The sequence below is a fragment of the Malurus melanocephalus genome, unplaced genomic scaffold, assembly GCF_030028575.1.
Source record: "Malurus melanocephalus ecotype Western Australia unplaced genomic scaffold, MMel_1.1 scaffold_499, whole genome shotgun sequence".
Taxonomy (NCBI): domain Eukaryota; kingdom Metazoa; phylum Chordata; class Aves; order Passeriformes; family Maluridae; genus Malurus; species Malurus melanocephalus.
In genome coordinates, this window is record NW_026623731.1 from 91,736 (window position 1) to 108,745 (window position 17,010).

General features: G+C 44.1%; 1 protein-coding gene across 4 annotated transcripts in view; it reads left to right on the plus strand.

The window, feature by feature from the left end:
• FRMD1 (FERM domain containing 1) overlaps positions 1 to 16,457 on the plus strand; it is a 39,539-nt gene extending 23,082 nt beyond the window's left edge. For 3 of the 4 annotated variants that reach the window (XM_057381234.1, XM_057381236.1, XM_057381237.1), the window contains 10 exons: positions 1,802 to 1,878; positions 3,497 to 3,683; positions 5,890 to 6,045; positions 8,240 to 8,305; positions 8,515 to 8,583; positions 8,773 to 8,947; positions 9,817 to 10,152; positions 10,293 to 10,421; positions 11,126 to 11,205; positions 13,211 to 16,457. In XM_057381234.1, the coding sequence (XP_057237217.1) occupies positions 1,802 to 1,878; positions 3,497 to 3,683; positions 5,890 to 6,045; positions 8,240 to 8,305; positions 8,515 to 8,583; positions 8,773 to 8,947; positions 9,817 to 10,152; positions 10,293 to 10,421; positions 11,126 to 11,205; positions 13,211 to 13,498 (1,563 nt within the window). In that variant the 3' untranslated portion in view covers positions 13,499 to 16,457. The remainder of the gene's footprint in view (positions 1 to 1,801; positions 1,879 to 3,496; positions 3,684 to 5,889; positions 6,046 to 8,239; positions 8,306 to 8,514; positions 8,584 to 8,772; positions 8,948 to 9,816; positions 10,153 to 10,292; positions 10,422 to 11,125; positions 11,206 to 13,210) is intronic. The other variant, XM_057381235.1, reaches the window with a different exon arrangement.
• Positions 16,458 to 17,010: the final 553 nt, after the last annotated feature.

A 17,010-nucleotide genomic window follows, 5' to 3' on the forward strand; every position in this document is an offset into this window, starting at 1 on the left:
GTTGGTCAGTTTTCCATTTSAACTTAATCTGGAGACCTGATTTTTATCTTTAAGCAAAACAGCCTAAAATGACCTTTTGTGACTTGAAGCTGGTACAGGGGAGATGGCTGGAGCTGTGACTCTTCACAGAGTACATGTAAAAGGACAGTGGAGAGACAGGAAGGATATTTTGTTTGAGAAGAATCCTGGCTCTTCAGACTAGACACACCTGACAAGGGAGGGAAAAGCTGCTGAAGACAAGCTTATGTAATTGTTTAATGCTGGTCATTGAGACATGATGATGCCTGTTTGTGTGTGTCACTAATAGAGGAGCCGTAGTCTAGAACAAAGTATAGCATGGAATTGCTTTCAGATATCTTAATAGGGTCATTATGACTTTTTGCACCTTGSTTCAGGGTTTTCTTTTGCAGAGTAGGCACAGTTGCCATTTCTGCTGCTTAGAGAAGATGACTAGTGAGGTTTGGGGATCTCTCTTATCCCCAAGCATGTGCTCTGCTTTTTACCAAAAGAAGTGAGTGTTAACTTCAAAGACAGCCACAGTTATGTGGAGGGCTGTCTGTCCAGTCAGAGAGAGCTTCCCAAAGTTGGAGTTTCTGGTCGCCTTGGRATGAGGTACGCTTTGAGGTCACTTTGTGATTAGATTCTTTCAGCGCTTTCCTGGTCAGGATAAATGTTGAACCTCTGGTGTGATGTAAATCATAAAAGACTGAATGAGTTGCCTTTGGCAATATTACAGTCTGAGATTAGTGAGGCTATTGGACTGGGTTAGTTGACAAGGGTTTAATTCCTATGAAGAGGTTTCAGGTGAAAAGCTCAGTTCAGCTGATAAAATAGGGTGACTGTGAACATGTTCCAGAAATAAAATGGAGATGATCAAGAAGCTGTCTGCATCAGATGTGGAGAGCATACCTTGTCCCAGTGAAATGAGTCTGAGCAGCTAAGCCTTGGAACTGCCTGTGAGAGCAAAGTTTCTTGGGTGAACATTAAAGTGGCAAAGTAGGAAAGATGAGAGAATGAGCTAGTAAGATGTTCTTTCTTCTTTTTCCCTTTTTTTTCTTTCCTTTCTCTTGTTTAAAGAAGCCTGTAAGTCAGAAAGATAGGCTGCAGTTAAAACAATAGGATTCAAGCTGGCTTTCTTCTAACAGCCCTCCTCTGTGTGAAGCAGACAGCAACATTGCCTGTTGGTCTGTGGCTGCAGGATCGTGTGAATAACTAAACAGAGCTGGGCTAAACAAAAGGCAGGGAGCTGATAGCAGGCTGGTGCGCCCTAGCCCCAGGCAGTGAGTGCTGAACATGGCAGCATGTGTCCCGCTCAGTGATGTKGTGTGGTGCAGGGATGGCTGGTTGCTCCTAGGAGTGCCCTGGAAACGCCACGGCCATGCCAGCCTGGCACGCTGCCCTGCCTCCTTGCCTGGCGCTCTGAGGGAGGCTGGGTTAAACTTGCTGCATTCAGCACGAGCGCGTCTGTGGTGCTGCCAGGTGCTGAGCTAGGTAACCCTGGGCCAGCCTGGGTGTCCCCAGGCTATGCTGGGACTCTTACACCAGCTCATCCTTCCTATCCAAAAATCTTCTGTTCTTCCTAGTATATTTTTTCATTCAGTCTGTCTGAATGTTTTGTGATGCCTCATTGTTGAGAGCCTCCAAGACAGTTAGACTCCCCCCTAAAACTTGCCAAGAGCTAAGACTACAAAATGAAAAACAACATGGGGAGTGAACTTGGGAGAAAAGAACATTACCAGATGGAGTAACAGGAATTTTGGATGCTTATCATAACTTAATTTGTCTTCTCTCTTTGCTCYAGGGGACAGAGAAATTCAGCCCTCCATTTGTTGCATTCTTTAGAGTACAGTACTATGTAGAAAATGGAAGAGTAATAGGGTAAGTTCCCTTCTGAGGTTACAAATTACTGTGTTTTGAATTATTCTGTGTGTTCTTAAAATGCAAGAAAAATAATGTTTCTTTGTTAAACTCATCTCTGTGAGCTCACTGAAATAAGTTTAAAAAATCTGCTTAATTTCRTTTTTAAAGACCTCACAGACTTCCTTCCACAGCCATGAATATTTTCTGCCTGAATCATACTCCATAWCCCTAGGAAAATTGTGACTGCTTTTCCATCTGTGTTGAAAGAGCAGGTTGAATGACGACATTATCAAAGCACAATTAGCACTCTTTCACTTGTGTCTTTTGGTTGTATGAAAAGCATCAGATGAATATATAAAAATAGTTATTTATACTCCAAAGCACATGTTTTAGATCTGGTTTTTGTATTTGAGCAGCACTCTGTACATTCTACTCCTGGAAATGGACTTCTGTACATGGACAAAATAAATTACTTCATAACTTGGAGAGTTTTGTATTTGTAATCCATTCACATGGAATATGGGCTGCACTCAAAACAGCACCACCCTCACCCATGGTACAGAACAAAGGATGAGGTAGTTAAAAATGAACAACTGACAGAGTTAATTTACATCAATGCTTCTGGTGTGGCCTTGTCCCCAGGGCAAGCCAAGGGCTGGGATCATTTAGGTGGATTAAAATCTTTACCAAATTTTTGGCATTTATTCTTGTCTTGAGCAAAGCTTGTAGTTTTCTGTTTTCTCTCTCCATAGTCTTTCATTTTTGGATACATGATCTGTTTGGCTGTGTTTTTTATTTCATTTTGCTTTCTTGCTACAAAGGCAGATTACGTATCATTCTGCCACTCCCGAGATACATATCCTTCACCATCCCAGGCATATTTCTCTTGCACTAGTAGTTTAATTGGAGAAGTTTGTGGAGCCATGCATAGGTAGTTACCRGCCCCTTCAGACTATACATGCACCCTTTTACAAGCAGACTCTAGAGTCCAGYACCTCATCAACACGTGCATGTCAGCAGCCTGCTTCCCATGATCTCTGAGGGCAGGGGGTGTGGGTTATCAAGGCTAGGCCATAGTTTTGCCTTATCAGACAATCCCTGTTTAGCAGCTTGAAGAAGAAGATAAAAAAAGGCCCAGGGCTCCTGTGCCTTTTGATCTACCTTGCAAGGTAGATCTACCTTGTTGAAAAGTATCATGAGCCTAAGGCAAGGTGAAACAAATAGATAGTGCCAAGTTTAGGGGGCAAAGGAGGACAGGTGTGCAAGAAACAGGACTGAGAATCCAAGGGAGTTGACTCTCCTGGCTGCTACAGGCTTTCCAGGGAAACAAAAGTGGTTGATTGTACTCAGTCTCCAAAACAGATGTGATGTGATTTTTCTTTAATCTGCCTTCCCCCCTAACTTCTTAGATCTAATGCTCCTCAAGGCGGAAGCTACCATTTCTCATGTTTCTACAGCACCTGGTGGGAGAAGACCTTGATCTTGGTTTGGTGCGTCTTATACACACAACTGTATCAGGGTGGCATTGGCACACATCAGTCATGTCAAAGTTTAATCCCTCTTCTCAGCATGATGATGTTTTTGAGGAACCTTATCTGAACTTTCTTCTTGAAGTCAATTTTCCTTTGTCTTGCAGCGATAAGGTGGCACGACAGCTCTACTACTGCCATCTCAAAGAGCAAGTACTTATGTCTCACTGCAGCCACAAAGAAGAAATCTACTTCTTGCTGGCTGCCTACAGCTTACAGGCAGACTTGGGCAACTACACGGAGAAGGTCCATGCTGGCAAATACTTTGAACCTCAGGCTTATTTCCCACAATGGGTGAGTTCGGGGGGAAATCTTTCTATCAAGAGATCGTGCACATGGCAGGAGCTATGTCAACATAGTACCTATCTGCAGCCATGTGACTTACCCATCTCCCACTTCAATGATCAGGCAGATAGGTAGAGTGTCACCCTGAAGTTCCCTTGGAAGATACCTCCTGTCTTTTTACTGGATGTGGATGCACGTTCCTGGCCTCACTCACCAGTGAGGTAGGTGGTACATCCTTCCTTGGTGAGGGAATGTGTTGGTGTCACATAAATAACGCTGGCAGTGCAGCTATCTTTGTTTAATTCTTCCCTGGCTTAAAGGGTTGTGTGTTCCCAGTGGTACATCAGCAAGATCTGCACAACCCAAGCTCTCAAGAAAACCTCATAGCTGCAAAGCCAAGTCCATTGCCCATTGTTCCCATCTATGTAGTGCTTGCTCTAGGGATGGATAGATCCAAACTGTACAGGATAGTACTACTGTGCAATGCCTCTGGTGCTTGCTTTGTCATTTATCTCTGTCTCAAGTGCARTAAGAGGAAAGGGAAGGGGTTTGCATGTTTGTTTATAAACATGTGCATGTGACCTGTGCCCTTCAACACTTACAACCAAGAGCTGATTTAGTATTCAAATGAAGGCAAATTAGCTGAGACTTAGTTGGCTGCTTGTCCCAGGCAAGTTGCATCTCTCCTGTAAGATGTCCCTGCTTTGGGGAGAAGGTTCAGAACAGTGTCAGAACTTAACTTGGTGAAGGAAGACTGATAGTCTCTTTAGTGCACAAATCGTAGCCTGCCTGCCTTGCTGTGCAGCAGTGTGCCTTTCTCCCAGATAACAGGTTCTCATCTCATGCCATTCCTTGTTATGGGGTGCCTGTCAGAAGGCAGCTGACAAAGGGCTGGAAAAGGTGGGTCTTGTGTGCTGTTTCTGAGGCAGTTAAAGGCTTATCACAGACTGCTGCTTCTTTGCCTTGGCCTTTGCAACGCTTGCCAAAGTTTGGCTCACCTGTGCTGAGCCACAACCCCAGGCAAGCATGCAGGTGATTTACTACATCATTACAAACAGCAAAATGTGGCAGGCATGGGGATGCTTCTCTCCCTGCCCCTGGGCTCCCATGGGGAGATTGCGCTGGAGGAGGACACTGCTCACTATCTCTTCCTTCAACATGTGCTTCATTTGGCCAAGGGCTGCTCCAAGTTTCATGGCAGTGAGGAGAGGCAGTGCTGCCCTGGCTGACCCACCCAGCTTTGAACCATGGAGCTGGCACATCTTTGTGCTGACATTGCACAGCTGATGGCATCAATGTTGTCCTCCACCAAGGCCAGCCTTCCTTGTGGGAGGGCAGTTAATATGGCAAGGCACGCAGAGGTGTTAGCAAACAGTAAACAAGGGGTTTAATATCAAATGTAAGTGGGAACTGGGTGGTGATGGAGTCTAGTTTGGAGTCAGGATGGGTTGTTTCTAGTGGGATGTTCTCWGGTACCTGGTGCAATCCAGTTTCAAATGCCCCTGGTGGTGCGGGTGTTGTGAATTCAGCCAATCATCCGTCTTACCTGTCACTGCAGCTCACAGCCTGAAAGGCACCAGCTGGGCATGGGGGAGGGCTGAGCTGCCCAGTGGCCTTGTATGGAGAGGGCATGTGAGCAAACAGGGGAACTGGGCACTTGCAGGCAGGAGCAAAAGGCCCGGTGCATGTTTTTCTACTGCTTGGTGAAGCCATGTGCCTGCCAACCACTCCCAACAGATAAAAGAATACCTTGAGATAGTGTTATCCACCCCTTTGAGAATGGGAATGCTAAATAAGCCTAATGTGTAGTTTCTGGTCTTAAAAGGAAAACCTAGTATTTCTGCCTGTTTAGAGATGTTGCTGCTGATTGTGTTGGCATGCAGAACAAAATTTGTTATCTGCCCATAAACATTGATGGATGCCAAGAGTTAGGAAAACTAATTCAGATACTTAAAAGTGAAAGGAGCTGACATGACCTCTTGGTAGTTCTCGGTCTGTTACAGCATTGCCACTAGGATCTGTTCGGAAACATTGGTGTCATCCAGGCTGCTTTAAATGCTTATCCTCCAGGGAGGTAGAGGTGAACGCAGACTAACATCTTGAGGGAATATATGAACCTCCTCCACCTCCAGACACTGCTTTTCTGTTGATTACAGCTGCCTCTTGTGGGGATTGCTGAAGAGTTGCTGACCTGTTAGTTTTCTTTGCGGTTTAGATAATTGCGAAGAGGGGGRGCGACTACATCTTGAAACATGCCCCAGAGATGCACCGAGAACAGCAAGGGCTGAGCGCTAAGGAAGCAGTGCTGAAGTTCATTAAGGAGTCCTGCCTGCTGGAAGACGTGCCAGTCCACTTCTACAGGCTGCAGAAGGTTAAACAAAGAGCTTCTTATTTTGAACTTCTTTCCCATCATTAACTGAGTGCGCAATTGCATTTTTCTCTTTCTGTTTGTTTGAGGGATGGTTGCCTCTGATTCAGAGAGGCCAAATGAATCTAAACAGCTCAGCCAATGAGGCCTGTCCCCACAAACAAATCCGTTGCCACTGTACAGATATAGCTGGAATTTACTTTTGTTCCTTGGCGAAGAAACTGGCCACAGAAATGGCAAAACTTCATTTTTGTCCCTTTCAGTAGAATTGCACCAGAGAAATCAGTGAAACCTCTTTTTTTTCTTGTTGTAGTTCATTGAAATAATGACAAGAGGTCAGCCAACTTTCACACAAATGTCATGTAATAACTGAAGGTGACACTGAGTCATTCCAACTTTCATGTTCCCTTCCTTCTCCAACCTTGCCACAGTAGTTGGCTTTTTTCAGCTGTATGTATGCTTTTTGATTTCTGCATTGTTGCTTGTTTGACTTCTTACCCAAGCCTGCTTAAACAGAAGATGCTTCATTTTCACATGCTAAGAGTGTTTAGACCTACAAATAGGACTATTAAGAAGTTTTATGTTCCACTATACCATTAGGAATGGCTGGGGCCTTTGTTGCAAATAGAGATACTCTGTCAGGCTCTTAGTTAAACTTTTTGGGCTTTTGTGCTCAGTAAGAATTATGTCTGGACAGTATCCGTGTCCTTTGAACATAAYTAACAACTCTAGTTACTAAAGAAACATGCATTTTCTAGAGAAAATAAGTTTTGGTCTGTAGTCCAGGCTTAGTTGCTTGCAAACCATGGATGCTCACCTACCTTTCTTCTGTCCTGTTTTGATATTTAATGCTGTTWATGATGCGGTCATGAGAGAGTTAGTTACATGTGAATGCCATAAGAAGTCCAGATGGGAGGACATGATACATTTTATATCTGATAACACCAAGGCTGTGAAATTGGTTATTCTTAAAATTCAAATTCCTGTCTGACTTGGCATCATGTACTCCTCCATGTGTTGTTTGCTCTTATTCCTGCCGTGTGACACAGTTACCTCATTTTGTGGTGAGAAGTCCTCTTCCTAGGTGACGCCTGGGTCACAAATCACCTRATCAAGTACACAGGGGTGCCAGGTGAAGGTGTTGATGTGTTGGGTGCCCTGAGATTTCAAAAGCAGTCACTTTTGGCTGCTCATGGCTTTCTACTAAAGTTGGGAGCTGCAAAAAAAAAAACCACAATATACCCCTATATCTCTCATTCAGGGAAACCAATACTGATTTACAAAGCCCATTGCCCTTAGGAGGCAGAAAATATTTCTTAGTGATTTTGAACTGAAGACATGGATGGTATCAGGAACAAAGGGTGAGGTAATACGATGTCACAAGCCTTGTATCTTGCAAGCCAGATGAGGAGAGAAAGTTACAATGTAATATTGGAGCTCTGTGAGCCCATACATTTTTACCTCAAAGTTTTCTTTGAGGAGTTTCCTCCTAGCAAAAAAATTTAAGTGTTTCCCTCCCTAACTATGTGGTATTAGGAGATGCTGAAAGAATTCTTTTGTATTTTTTGGTCTTCAAGCAAAAGAATCTGATTAGAGACCAAGTATGTCCTACCAAGATGCAGCATGAGTTAAAAGCCATGAATATTTCAACCCAGGTATAAACATGTAAAACCACCGGCTCCCAACACCAAGATCGAATGTTAGAATGAAAGTCCTGTAACTGGGCATTGATTAGCTCCCCCCCAGTCAAGTGACACCTAAGATTTAGCAAATCCCTGGATGGGAACAGCAGTGCTGTGGCAGGGGGAATGGGTTTCTCTTCTGTTTTGGGGTCTGTCATCTGGAGAGCAAGAGACATGGGCCCAGCAGAGACAGCACATGGTTACCAGAGAGAGGTTACAAAATACCTCTGAGAGCAGTAATTGTCCCTACTCACGCATCACTAAAGCTACAGGATTCCCARTCCAGGGCAGCTAGGACACATGCTGGTGAAATGCCTGAGCCTCCCAGCATGGGGGGATTTTAGGTGTAGATATTTCAGGAGTCAACAAGGCAAGGTGCACTTTACAAACATAATAAAAATCGAATGAGCTGATGGCATCTGCCTGATGAGGAGTCCTTCTACCTCTGCCGCAGTAGGTGCCAGAACAAGAGCGTGGTCTTTGTAGATTAACCTTTGACTTTTCTGTTCTTTAAGGATAAGAAGGAGGATCGACCGACAGTTATCCTGGGCCTGACCCTGAGAGGAATGCACATCTATCAGGTAACAGACTGCTGTGAAAGCCTTCTGGTGTAGCATTAACTCTGCCCAGTTCCTTTGTCCTCCCCCCTCACTGCAGCTCCTCTGCCTCCCCTTCGAATACCAGGCTCCACATATCTCAAATTCTTGGTTGTTTGCAAATTCTTTGCACATCGCTGACTCCACCCTGTACCTGCCAGTACCTGTGTCACTCAGAGTTTGATGTGTTGCAGGAGGTGAATCACGTTCGCCAGCTCCTATATGACTTTCCCTGGTCGCACATTGGGAAGCTGGCCTTTCTGGTGAGTATGATGGCATGGAGGCCATCTGCCAGTGGCTGTCAACCTGGGACGTGGCAGAACTGTGAGCCTGCCAGTGCAGTTGCGACAGGTCCTGTCACTTGCACGCACAAGACCACAGCTATCTCTGCTAGCCGTGTGGCTGAAAACATGCTCTTGCTCATTTCTCTGCCATCTCTCCTCTTTGTGCAGGGGAAAAAATTTGAAATCCAGCCAGATGGTTTGCCCTCTGCACGGAAACTGGTTTACTACACGGGTTGCCCCTTCAGGTCACGGCATTTGCTGCAGCTACTCAGCAACAGCCACCGKCTCTTTCTGAATATTCAGCCAGTGTTGAAGCAGATCCAAAAGCTGGAGGAGGCTGAAGGTATGTTAGGGAACACCCAAGTGAGTTTGGTAAGGGCAAGAGGACAGCTTGTTAGTCTCTTCTGTTGTTTCATAGTGGCTGCTCTCATCTAATTAATGGGTTTTCTGCCTTATCAGGGAGCCAGTGATAGAAGCAGAGGTGTTAGATATGTTTCAGGTCCATTCCTAAGAAGTATTTATGGCTCCTGCATTGTAGACTATGTTTGTGAGAGAGCAGTAGAGTGGTAATGACTCCTTTTGTCTTTCTCTTCAGAGGGGTTACAGCAGGAGCCTTGAGCTGTGTGGGTGCAGCCAGTGGCATGTGCAAGACACCTGTAGAAAGGCTCAGTGATCAAGTGCCTGGGGGCACAAGCCCTAGGTTGTTTCATGTCTATTAGTGTGTCATGGATTTCTTGACCACCCTCAGCACATACAAGCTATGGGAGAAATAATAAATCATTAATAAATGCCAGCCACAGGAATCTTGTTTTTAACTAACTTCACTTGATAGGTGTTTCAAGAACCAATCAATGCATCTGGTTTTAAAGATTGAGCATTCAAGTTAACTAAGCAATTCCCTTCTTTTGTTTGCTTTTTTTTTGCTTTGTTGTTACTGACCTTCACTCTGAAACCTACTTTTTTTTGTATAACTACCTCTACCTGCCTGTTCTAATTTGAGAGATGCTGGGTTTACTGCATGACTAATTCCTTTGCAACCCTCTGAGCATCCCAGTATCTGCTGAGCAAACAAAATACAAAGCTATCCCTGTATTTGTTCAGTAGCTGCAGCTGTTGTTTCTTAGTTGATGGTTTGTGCCAACCCAACTTCCCGAATATATTAGCTACCTTTCCTAAAAGTTATCACTGGTTTCTCCCTTCTTTCTTCCTCAGAGAAGAAGTGCTACCGGGAGTCCTATATCAGTGACACTCTAGACATGGACCTGGACCCGTGCGACAAGAACTCTCGGGGCAGCGGGAGCAGCGGGGGCAGCCGCAGGGATAACCGCCTCTCKCGCCAGTCCACAGGGAGTCATGGCAGCTCCCACACTTCGGGCATCGAGGCTGACTCCAGGCACCGCGTGTCCGTGGAAATGTCRGTGGATGAGCCCTTCGGCATTGACCGGGTGCACAGGAAAGAGAAATCCTGCAGCTCAACCATCAGCTACGGTAGCTCTGGCATTGACAGTGGCAGCAAAGGGCGGGCTGAAGATGACACTCAGGATGATGGTAAAGAATTTGGACATGCGGAGCAACTCCGAAGCCCGCTTTTGTCTTCTCCCTCAGGAGAAGAGGGAGTAAGAGACTGTGCAGCAGCTTGGAGCACAAGTGTAATTCTGACCATTCTCCTGCTGCTCTCTTCCTCCTAGAGCTTGAGCTGGCAGTAGATGAGCCAGAGGAGATGCCTGTAGATGAGCCTTTAGAGGGAGACCAGTTAGAGGAGGCTACTGTGGGAGAATCTGTTGAATCCCTGCCTCTAGATGCTCCTAGCTGCCAAGGTGAGATGGCTTTCTGCTGCTGCTCAGTTTAAGGCTCTAGCAACAGGCATAATCTGTGGGATCTAAGAAAATGGTTATCTTCTTCTGAAAAGCTGCCTGTGCTACTTACTGCCCTGCTGCAACAGGATTTACAGGCAGCTCATCTAGAGGTTAAAGGCCAGCATTCTGTATTATACAGTGCTGCTCTCCTCTGTGCTTCTCTAAGTCTCCCTTCCCTAGATATGCCAAGCTTATATTCAGATAATGACAAAAAGATAATTGAGGTAAACCTTTTCTACTGAAGGAATATGCTTTAAAGTCTTGTATGCCATAAAACAGCCAAGGTATTCTACCACAGGATAATGGGATGCTCATAGTATTCATAGGTAAAGTTTTGTGCTTTGTGGTACAGGGAATGCTAGGCAACAGGGTTATGCAGGAGCTGTCTGGCCTTAATACAYACAGCCTTTACAGCAAAGCAAGAAGTGTGGAAATGGGATAAGTTGGCAGGAAACTGTTTTCTTGGAAGTTTTTAAATATTGATCTTTAGGGCGAAAAATGAGTACTTGTGAACAAAACTGGAGCATTCAGGGTACTTAATGATGTATATTTATCTTTAGAGGATAGCACTGCTTGAATGTGGCCTGTGAGAACACCTTCCCTTTTCCACAGCCCACAAAACCTCAAACTTTCAATGCGTTTYACTTCCTGCTTCTCCTTTGCAGCTGTAAATCAGGAATCGCTGTCTGTGGTGCAAGTCACACTAATCAAAATGAGAGGCCAAAGTGTGGAATCCCTTCACCAGGTAAGGGAGAGGATGCTCAGCTGGAGGGCACCAGACCAAGGTCTAGTGTGATAGAGACAGCTGTAAATCAGGAGGCCTGGATTAGTTTGGATTTAACTGATTTTTACATGGTGTGACCAAAACCAGCTGCTGGCCAGCTACGGCTCTCAGGAATAGGATAAGAGCAGCATTTGGGTTCAGAGTAGTATAGAAAGGTTTGGAGCAATGAGTAGGGAGATCTTTCAAGCCAGTTACTGTCCACCATAGGCTTCTGGATGGGACATGGAAAATCAACCACTTTCAGATTTTCAGTGCAATACAGAGCAAAGACCGTCTATGGAGTTTGGATGTGAGTTGCAAACTTGATCATCTTCCTGCTCCTGAATCCAGAAGCAGCTTACATCAGAGCAAAACCAGATGCTCAGGCTCTAGTTACTGTATCATTTGTGTGATTATACTGTGTGTACTGAAGTCTTTGTTGTCAAGGTTTTCTTTTCATCAAACACTTGAGAAGGGGTAACTATATGTAATAAAGTACGTCATAGAAGAAATTACATTTGGAAGAAGCTTATTAAAATGTCTTTTTAAGGCCTCTTTTACCCACTGGGGTAGAAATGTGGTTTTTTGAAAAAAAACAACCAAACAAAACAAAAAAAGAGACAAAACAAGTGCCTCTTCTTCCATCTCTTAATCCAGATTGGCCTTATCTGCTGAGAGAATTCTAAAACTGTGAACAAGGATTTCCATCACTTAGGACTTTCTTTAATTTTTCATGTTTCTTTCTGGACCCAGTCAAAAATGAAATTTTCATTTATCAGCAAAATAGTCCATAAAGGGCTCTAGGAGACTTGAATAAAATTTTTTAAAAAGGTTATTTTTCCCAAAGTTAAAGACCATACCGTACAAATCATAATAAATTTATTCCTCTCTTTGAATGGAAGATTTAAGAGGTCACATCTGGAAGTGGGCATCTTGCTTCAAGCTGTAACATTTTTAAAGTTACTGCTGTTATCAACACATGCTTATGCTGTTAAATGATCGAGAGGCATCTGTTTTATAAAAACGGTTCTGCTCAACACAGGACTGTCTATATGATTGCAAAGACCTGGCTGCCACTTTTGTGCCTCACATACTTGGTGTCTCCTTGGAAACCACTGAAACTTTCCTTACAAGGCCATGTAACTAAATGCTGCAGGGTTTCCTTAGCATTGACCAGACCATGCAACATATTCCTATTTCTGGGAGTACAGATGAGCCAGCACAGGCTTTCCTCAGGATGGTTTTATAATTCTCATCTCATAGCAGTGAGAGAAATGACACTGGGACAATGTTTTCTCTGGTGCCGACAGAAGTGTCTTGGTTTCAAAATTATATCCTGAAATTAGCCTTAATATTCACATTTAAAAGGTGATTATTGAAGAGGCATAGCAAAGAAAAAAATACAAGTGATGAAGTTGGAAATACTTTCAAATAGTCAATAATTCCTTCACGGAGGCTTGTGTAGCAAGATGGTGCCTCTGGGAATCACAGCTGATTTGTTGATGCTCTTTATTGAACAATGCTGTGTAGATGAAGGTGTTCCTTGCAATTACTGGACACTGCAACCCATTAGTTTGCATGGTTGCCTTCTGGATCTTCATTTCAGCTCATTAGACTTAACTCAGTGTGTTCATTCATTTGGGGTAGTTTTCTTGTAAGTYCACTTCATCCATTTGAGGACAACTGCATGGATCTGCCAAGAAGTCTGAGGTCATTCAGGTGTCAGTATTTGTCAAGTTGTACTGGACACTGAGGGCACAGTGCAGCCAGATCAGGATCCAGCTCAACATGGCAGGGCAGCTTAGTGCACTTGTAATTTCTGAATTGTTCACAGCTCCTTTAAGCCAGCATCCTTCAGAAGGCTGGTAGGGCTCTCTTGAAAGAGTGGAAGAACGATTTAGGGAAACTTTCAGTATGCATAGCCGGCATCCTTAGTCTGTATCTGAGCTCATTGTTTTTGTTCGTGTGTGTCTTGCTGAACTGGCAGGTCAGATCACCCAAAAGCAGGAGCTGCACAGATCAGCACAGCCAGAGTTTGGATGACATCCGCCTTTACAAGCAGCAGCACCCGTCCCTAAGTGCCACATTGTCTTCAGACACTTCCCACAGCTACACCTTCGGCTGCAGTCTCGAGGATAAGCTGTCTATCTATGGCTGCGTGTACTCCACAGCGGACTGCAAAACCAAGTCTGCCCTTTACGGGAAACGATCCATGAACTGTCTCTCCTTGGATCTTCTGGGGGAGGATCAGCTCCCAGAGGAGTTTGTGGTGTAATGAGATTGGAGCTCTTCCATCCCAGGAAATAGCTCATCATGGAAATATATACCTCATTAACACATGTGATGCCACTGTGGTTCTTGGAAGAGATGGTGAGTGGCTTTGTTATTCAGCCCCATATCAGTAAGTGGCATCACTTCTGCTGACCTGGCTACGGGGCAAATCAACTGGAGTGTAGCACTTAACACTGGCATTGGAAGTGTCTGAGCAGAAAATGGAAGTGGCCTGCGCCACTGGCAGTGACACAAGCAACATAAAAACCAAAAAACAGTGGACCAAAACTGATGCTGAGCTAGTAAAGCAAACTATGTCTAAATGGATTAATCAGAAAGAAATTTAAAGTTTATGTCAGTTTATTTCTTGCCTTTCTCTTGTGGTCCATGTCTCTTAATGCTAACATACAGATAGTTTGGTTGTTTTCAGTTCATGCTGCTGCAACACTGTCAACAGCTGTCAGGCCAAGATACACTCTGAACACATTTGAAGGGCTGTGTATGGAAGTGTCTGGCCTGTTTCAGTTTTAATGAATGCAGGTTCCTTATTTGCTGCACTGGGAGCAAGACCTGCTCTGCCAGGAGCTTATTCTTCTTTTGTTGTTTCGTTTTAAGCATCCAGCTACAGTGTGTGGTCTTTTTTTTTCTTTATTGCAAGAAATGGAACTCACTGTCAGCTGTCTACTACTGCTGTTATGCAGATTGGCATTTATATCCTTAGGGAGATAGGGAAGAGATAAAACAAATGACTTGGCTGCTTCTGAGAGTACATAGGGCAAGAGCATTAATTGACTGACTTTTGAAGAGAGGAGTGTGACTGGAGAATTTGTCCAGGCATGATCACCCCTTGCTTTGATTCATACTTTCATGGTGTTGTTTTCTTTGTTTTTAATAAATCTTTTCCTTAGATTTTTTTTCCTCTGCTTAGGAGGCAAGTATGGACTGGAGAAAGTCACTTTGTAAGGACAGACAGAGTGACTGTGTCCTACTTAGTCATGGATAGGTCATGCAAATACTTGTGTGTGGTGCTGCAGGGCTGATGATGGTGGAAGCGTAAGGTCTTTGTGTTCCATACCAAGGGTACTTGTTTGGTGATCTTGAGAGTGGTGGAGCTGGCTACGCTGGCTCTCACTAGGGAAATCATCATAATTATRCTGCTTGATTCAAGGATTTGGTGTGGAAAACATCCTGCTACCTTGTTACATGCAAATAAATATATGTTTAATTTCCTCCCCTCAATCAATTCCCGGTATTGGGAAGCTTGTACTTGAAGGCCCAGCTTTGTTCCCAGCTTTTGACAGCCTTCTAGGTATGTTTTGGCAAATTCTAGAAGCAGAGGAATACTATTCTGCTGGCTGGGGAAGTGTGTGTTGTGCAGTGTTGGTCATCAAAAGCTGAAGATAGCCTAATTCAGGAAAGGAAGGAAGCCAGACCACAACAAGAAGGTTTGAGCTGCTGTTTTGATGGTGGGCTTGAAAGCTCAGTACTTGTCTGGTAAATTGCATTCCCATAAGCCATTGAAGTAGCAAATCCATGAAGTCCATCATCTTGCTACTTCTGTGTGAGTGAGGCGTAGAGACAGGCATGCAGATGCATCCCCATTTACTGAAGTGGGATCAACAGCTTTGCATCATCTGAGATGAATCCAGCACCAAACCCAAGCTGTATATTTGAGGAATGAATGATGGGCACAGGCTCACAGTAGCCATGACTTGACTGTGCCCTCTGTGATAACACTGTTCTTTTTTTATAATGAACTAATTAGGAGTTGTGTGTTCACTGTAGCCTCTTTTCCTTTTTTCCAAACSAAGCCAAAATGCCTTTGCAAAGTACTTGAGGTATGTTTACTGCATCCAGAATAAATCTTCCTGGATGGACCTAACTGGGTGAAGGAAATCCGGCTGGCTTCTCTTGAGCAGTCCAGTCGAGCTTCTCACTGTCAGTCACCCCGTTACTTGTTTGGCCATAAGCCACAGGAGATTGGCATGGCCAGGATCCAGGAGGCCAGTGGCTGGACTGCAGGGAGCAGCCTTGCAGCAATGCAGGAGCCTTGCTCTTACAATCACCACAGAGCTGGACGGATGGCTCTTACTGCAGCAATGCCTGTCCATGAAAAAGGTGAGGGGGGAGGTCTGGAGTGAGGGTCCTGCTAACCTGTTGCTCTCCCACCTATGCAGAGGTCCAGTTACTTGTGTTTCTGGGAATGGCTGTTAACAGGAAAAAAAAAGGTCAAAATTCAGTGGGTACAGTTGTTTGGAAAAGTGTCATAAAATGCATGTGCACACTTCTCTCAAAGACAATCACATCCATATCTGCTTCAGCCTAGCCACATCTCTGGTGTTTATTGCCRCCAGGCAGTTCACTGTTCTGGTTTTGCAATTACCAGGCATCCAAAGGATTTGGTGAAGTGCTGTTATTGTGCTACTGCTGGTTACAAAATATACCAATGCCTGAAAACAGTGTAACTGACTCTTGCATGAGCATCCACTGCCTGGGGGATTCTTGTCTTTATTCATAGCTGGTAGGGAAGRCAAGCTCTACAGGCCTGACCATGTTCTCTCAGTAGTCTGGACGTGACGTATGCATATGAAGGGGAGACCAGACACTTTTGTGTATAGACTGAGAATGAATTAATACCTTACGAGCACTGTGAATATACATTATGCAACTTTTGTATTCATATTAAAAAAACCAAAACTACCTGTTTCTGCTAGTAATAGATTTATTTTCTGTTTGGATTTAGAAGGTCTCTTATTATTTTTCGGTTTGATAGTTTGTTAGACATTAGGGTGTAAGCATTTATCAGCTGATGCTGGAAACTAGTTGCCAATATTTGTACATATTTGTAAAATACTCGTGTTATAATCACTTTGTTTTAATGGTAAAAGTTTCTCCTTTCTATGAAAGGAATTTCTTGTTTAAAATAAAATATAAATAATTATATGTACACCTGCAATAAAGTATGGATAGAAAAAGTTAATTGTGTAGCTTTTTTTTTTGTGTCAAAGGAGGACTGTGTGCAGTGATGTCTTCAATTTGAGATGGGTTGTAGAAATTAATTTGCTGCCAGACTAATCCATATGAGCTCAGCTTGTGATGACAAACCTAGAGGCACTGTGGTCACTGGAACATCTCCTGATCCTCCTTGCCATTCTGAGAAGCACAATGTCAAAGGGGCCTTGGTCAGGTATTGAGAACAGAACTAAGCAGGTTGGAGTCAGCGGGACACTGAAGGGGGCTGAGTCTGACTGAAGAGACAAGGTGTTTAGTCAAGAAAACCAAGCATGTGAATTCCCAAGGGTCTTAGAGAGATTCTGTCAGCATCCTCCCAGGGGCTGCATTCAAGGACATCTGCCAGCCCTCGTGATGCAAAGTGCTGCTGAAGAGCACTACCAAAGTCACCTAACAGGCTGGCCTGGAGTGGGGCATGGATAAAGGAAAGTTTTCTTTTCTTGGGTCATAAATCTATGAAAGAGTGCTACAGTATGACTATCTGGCTCTCTTGAAGCTTGCTCA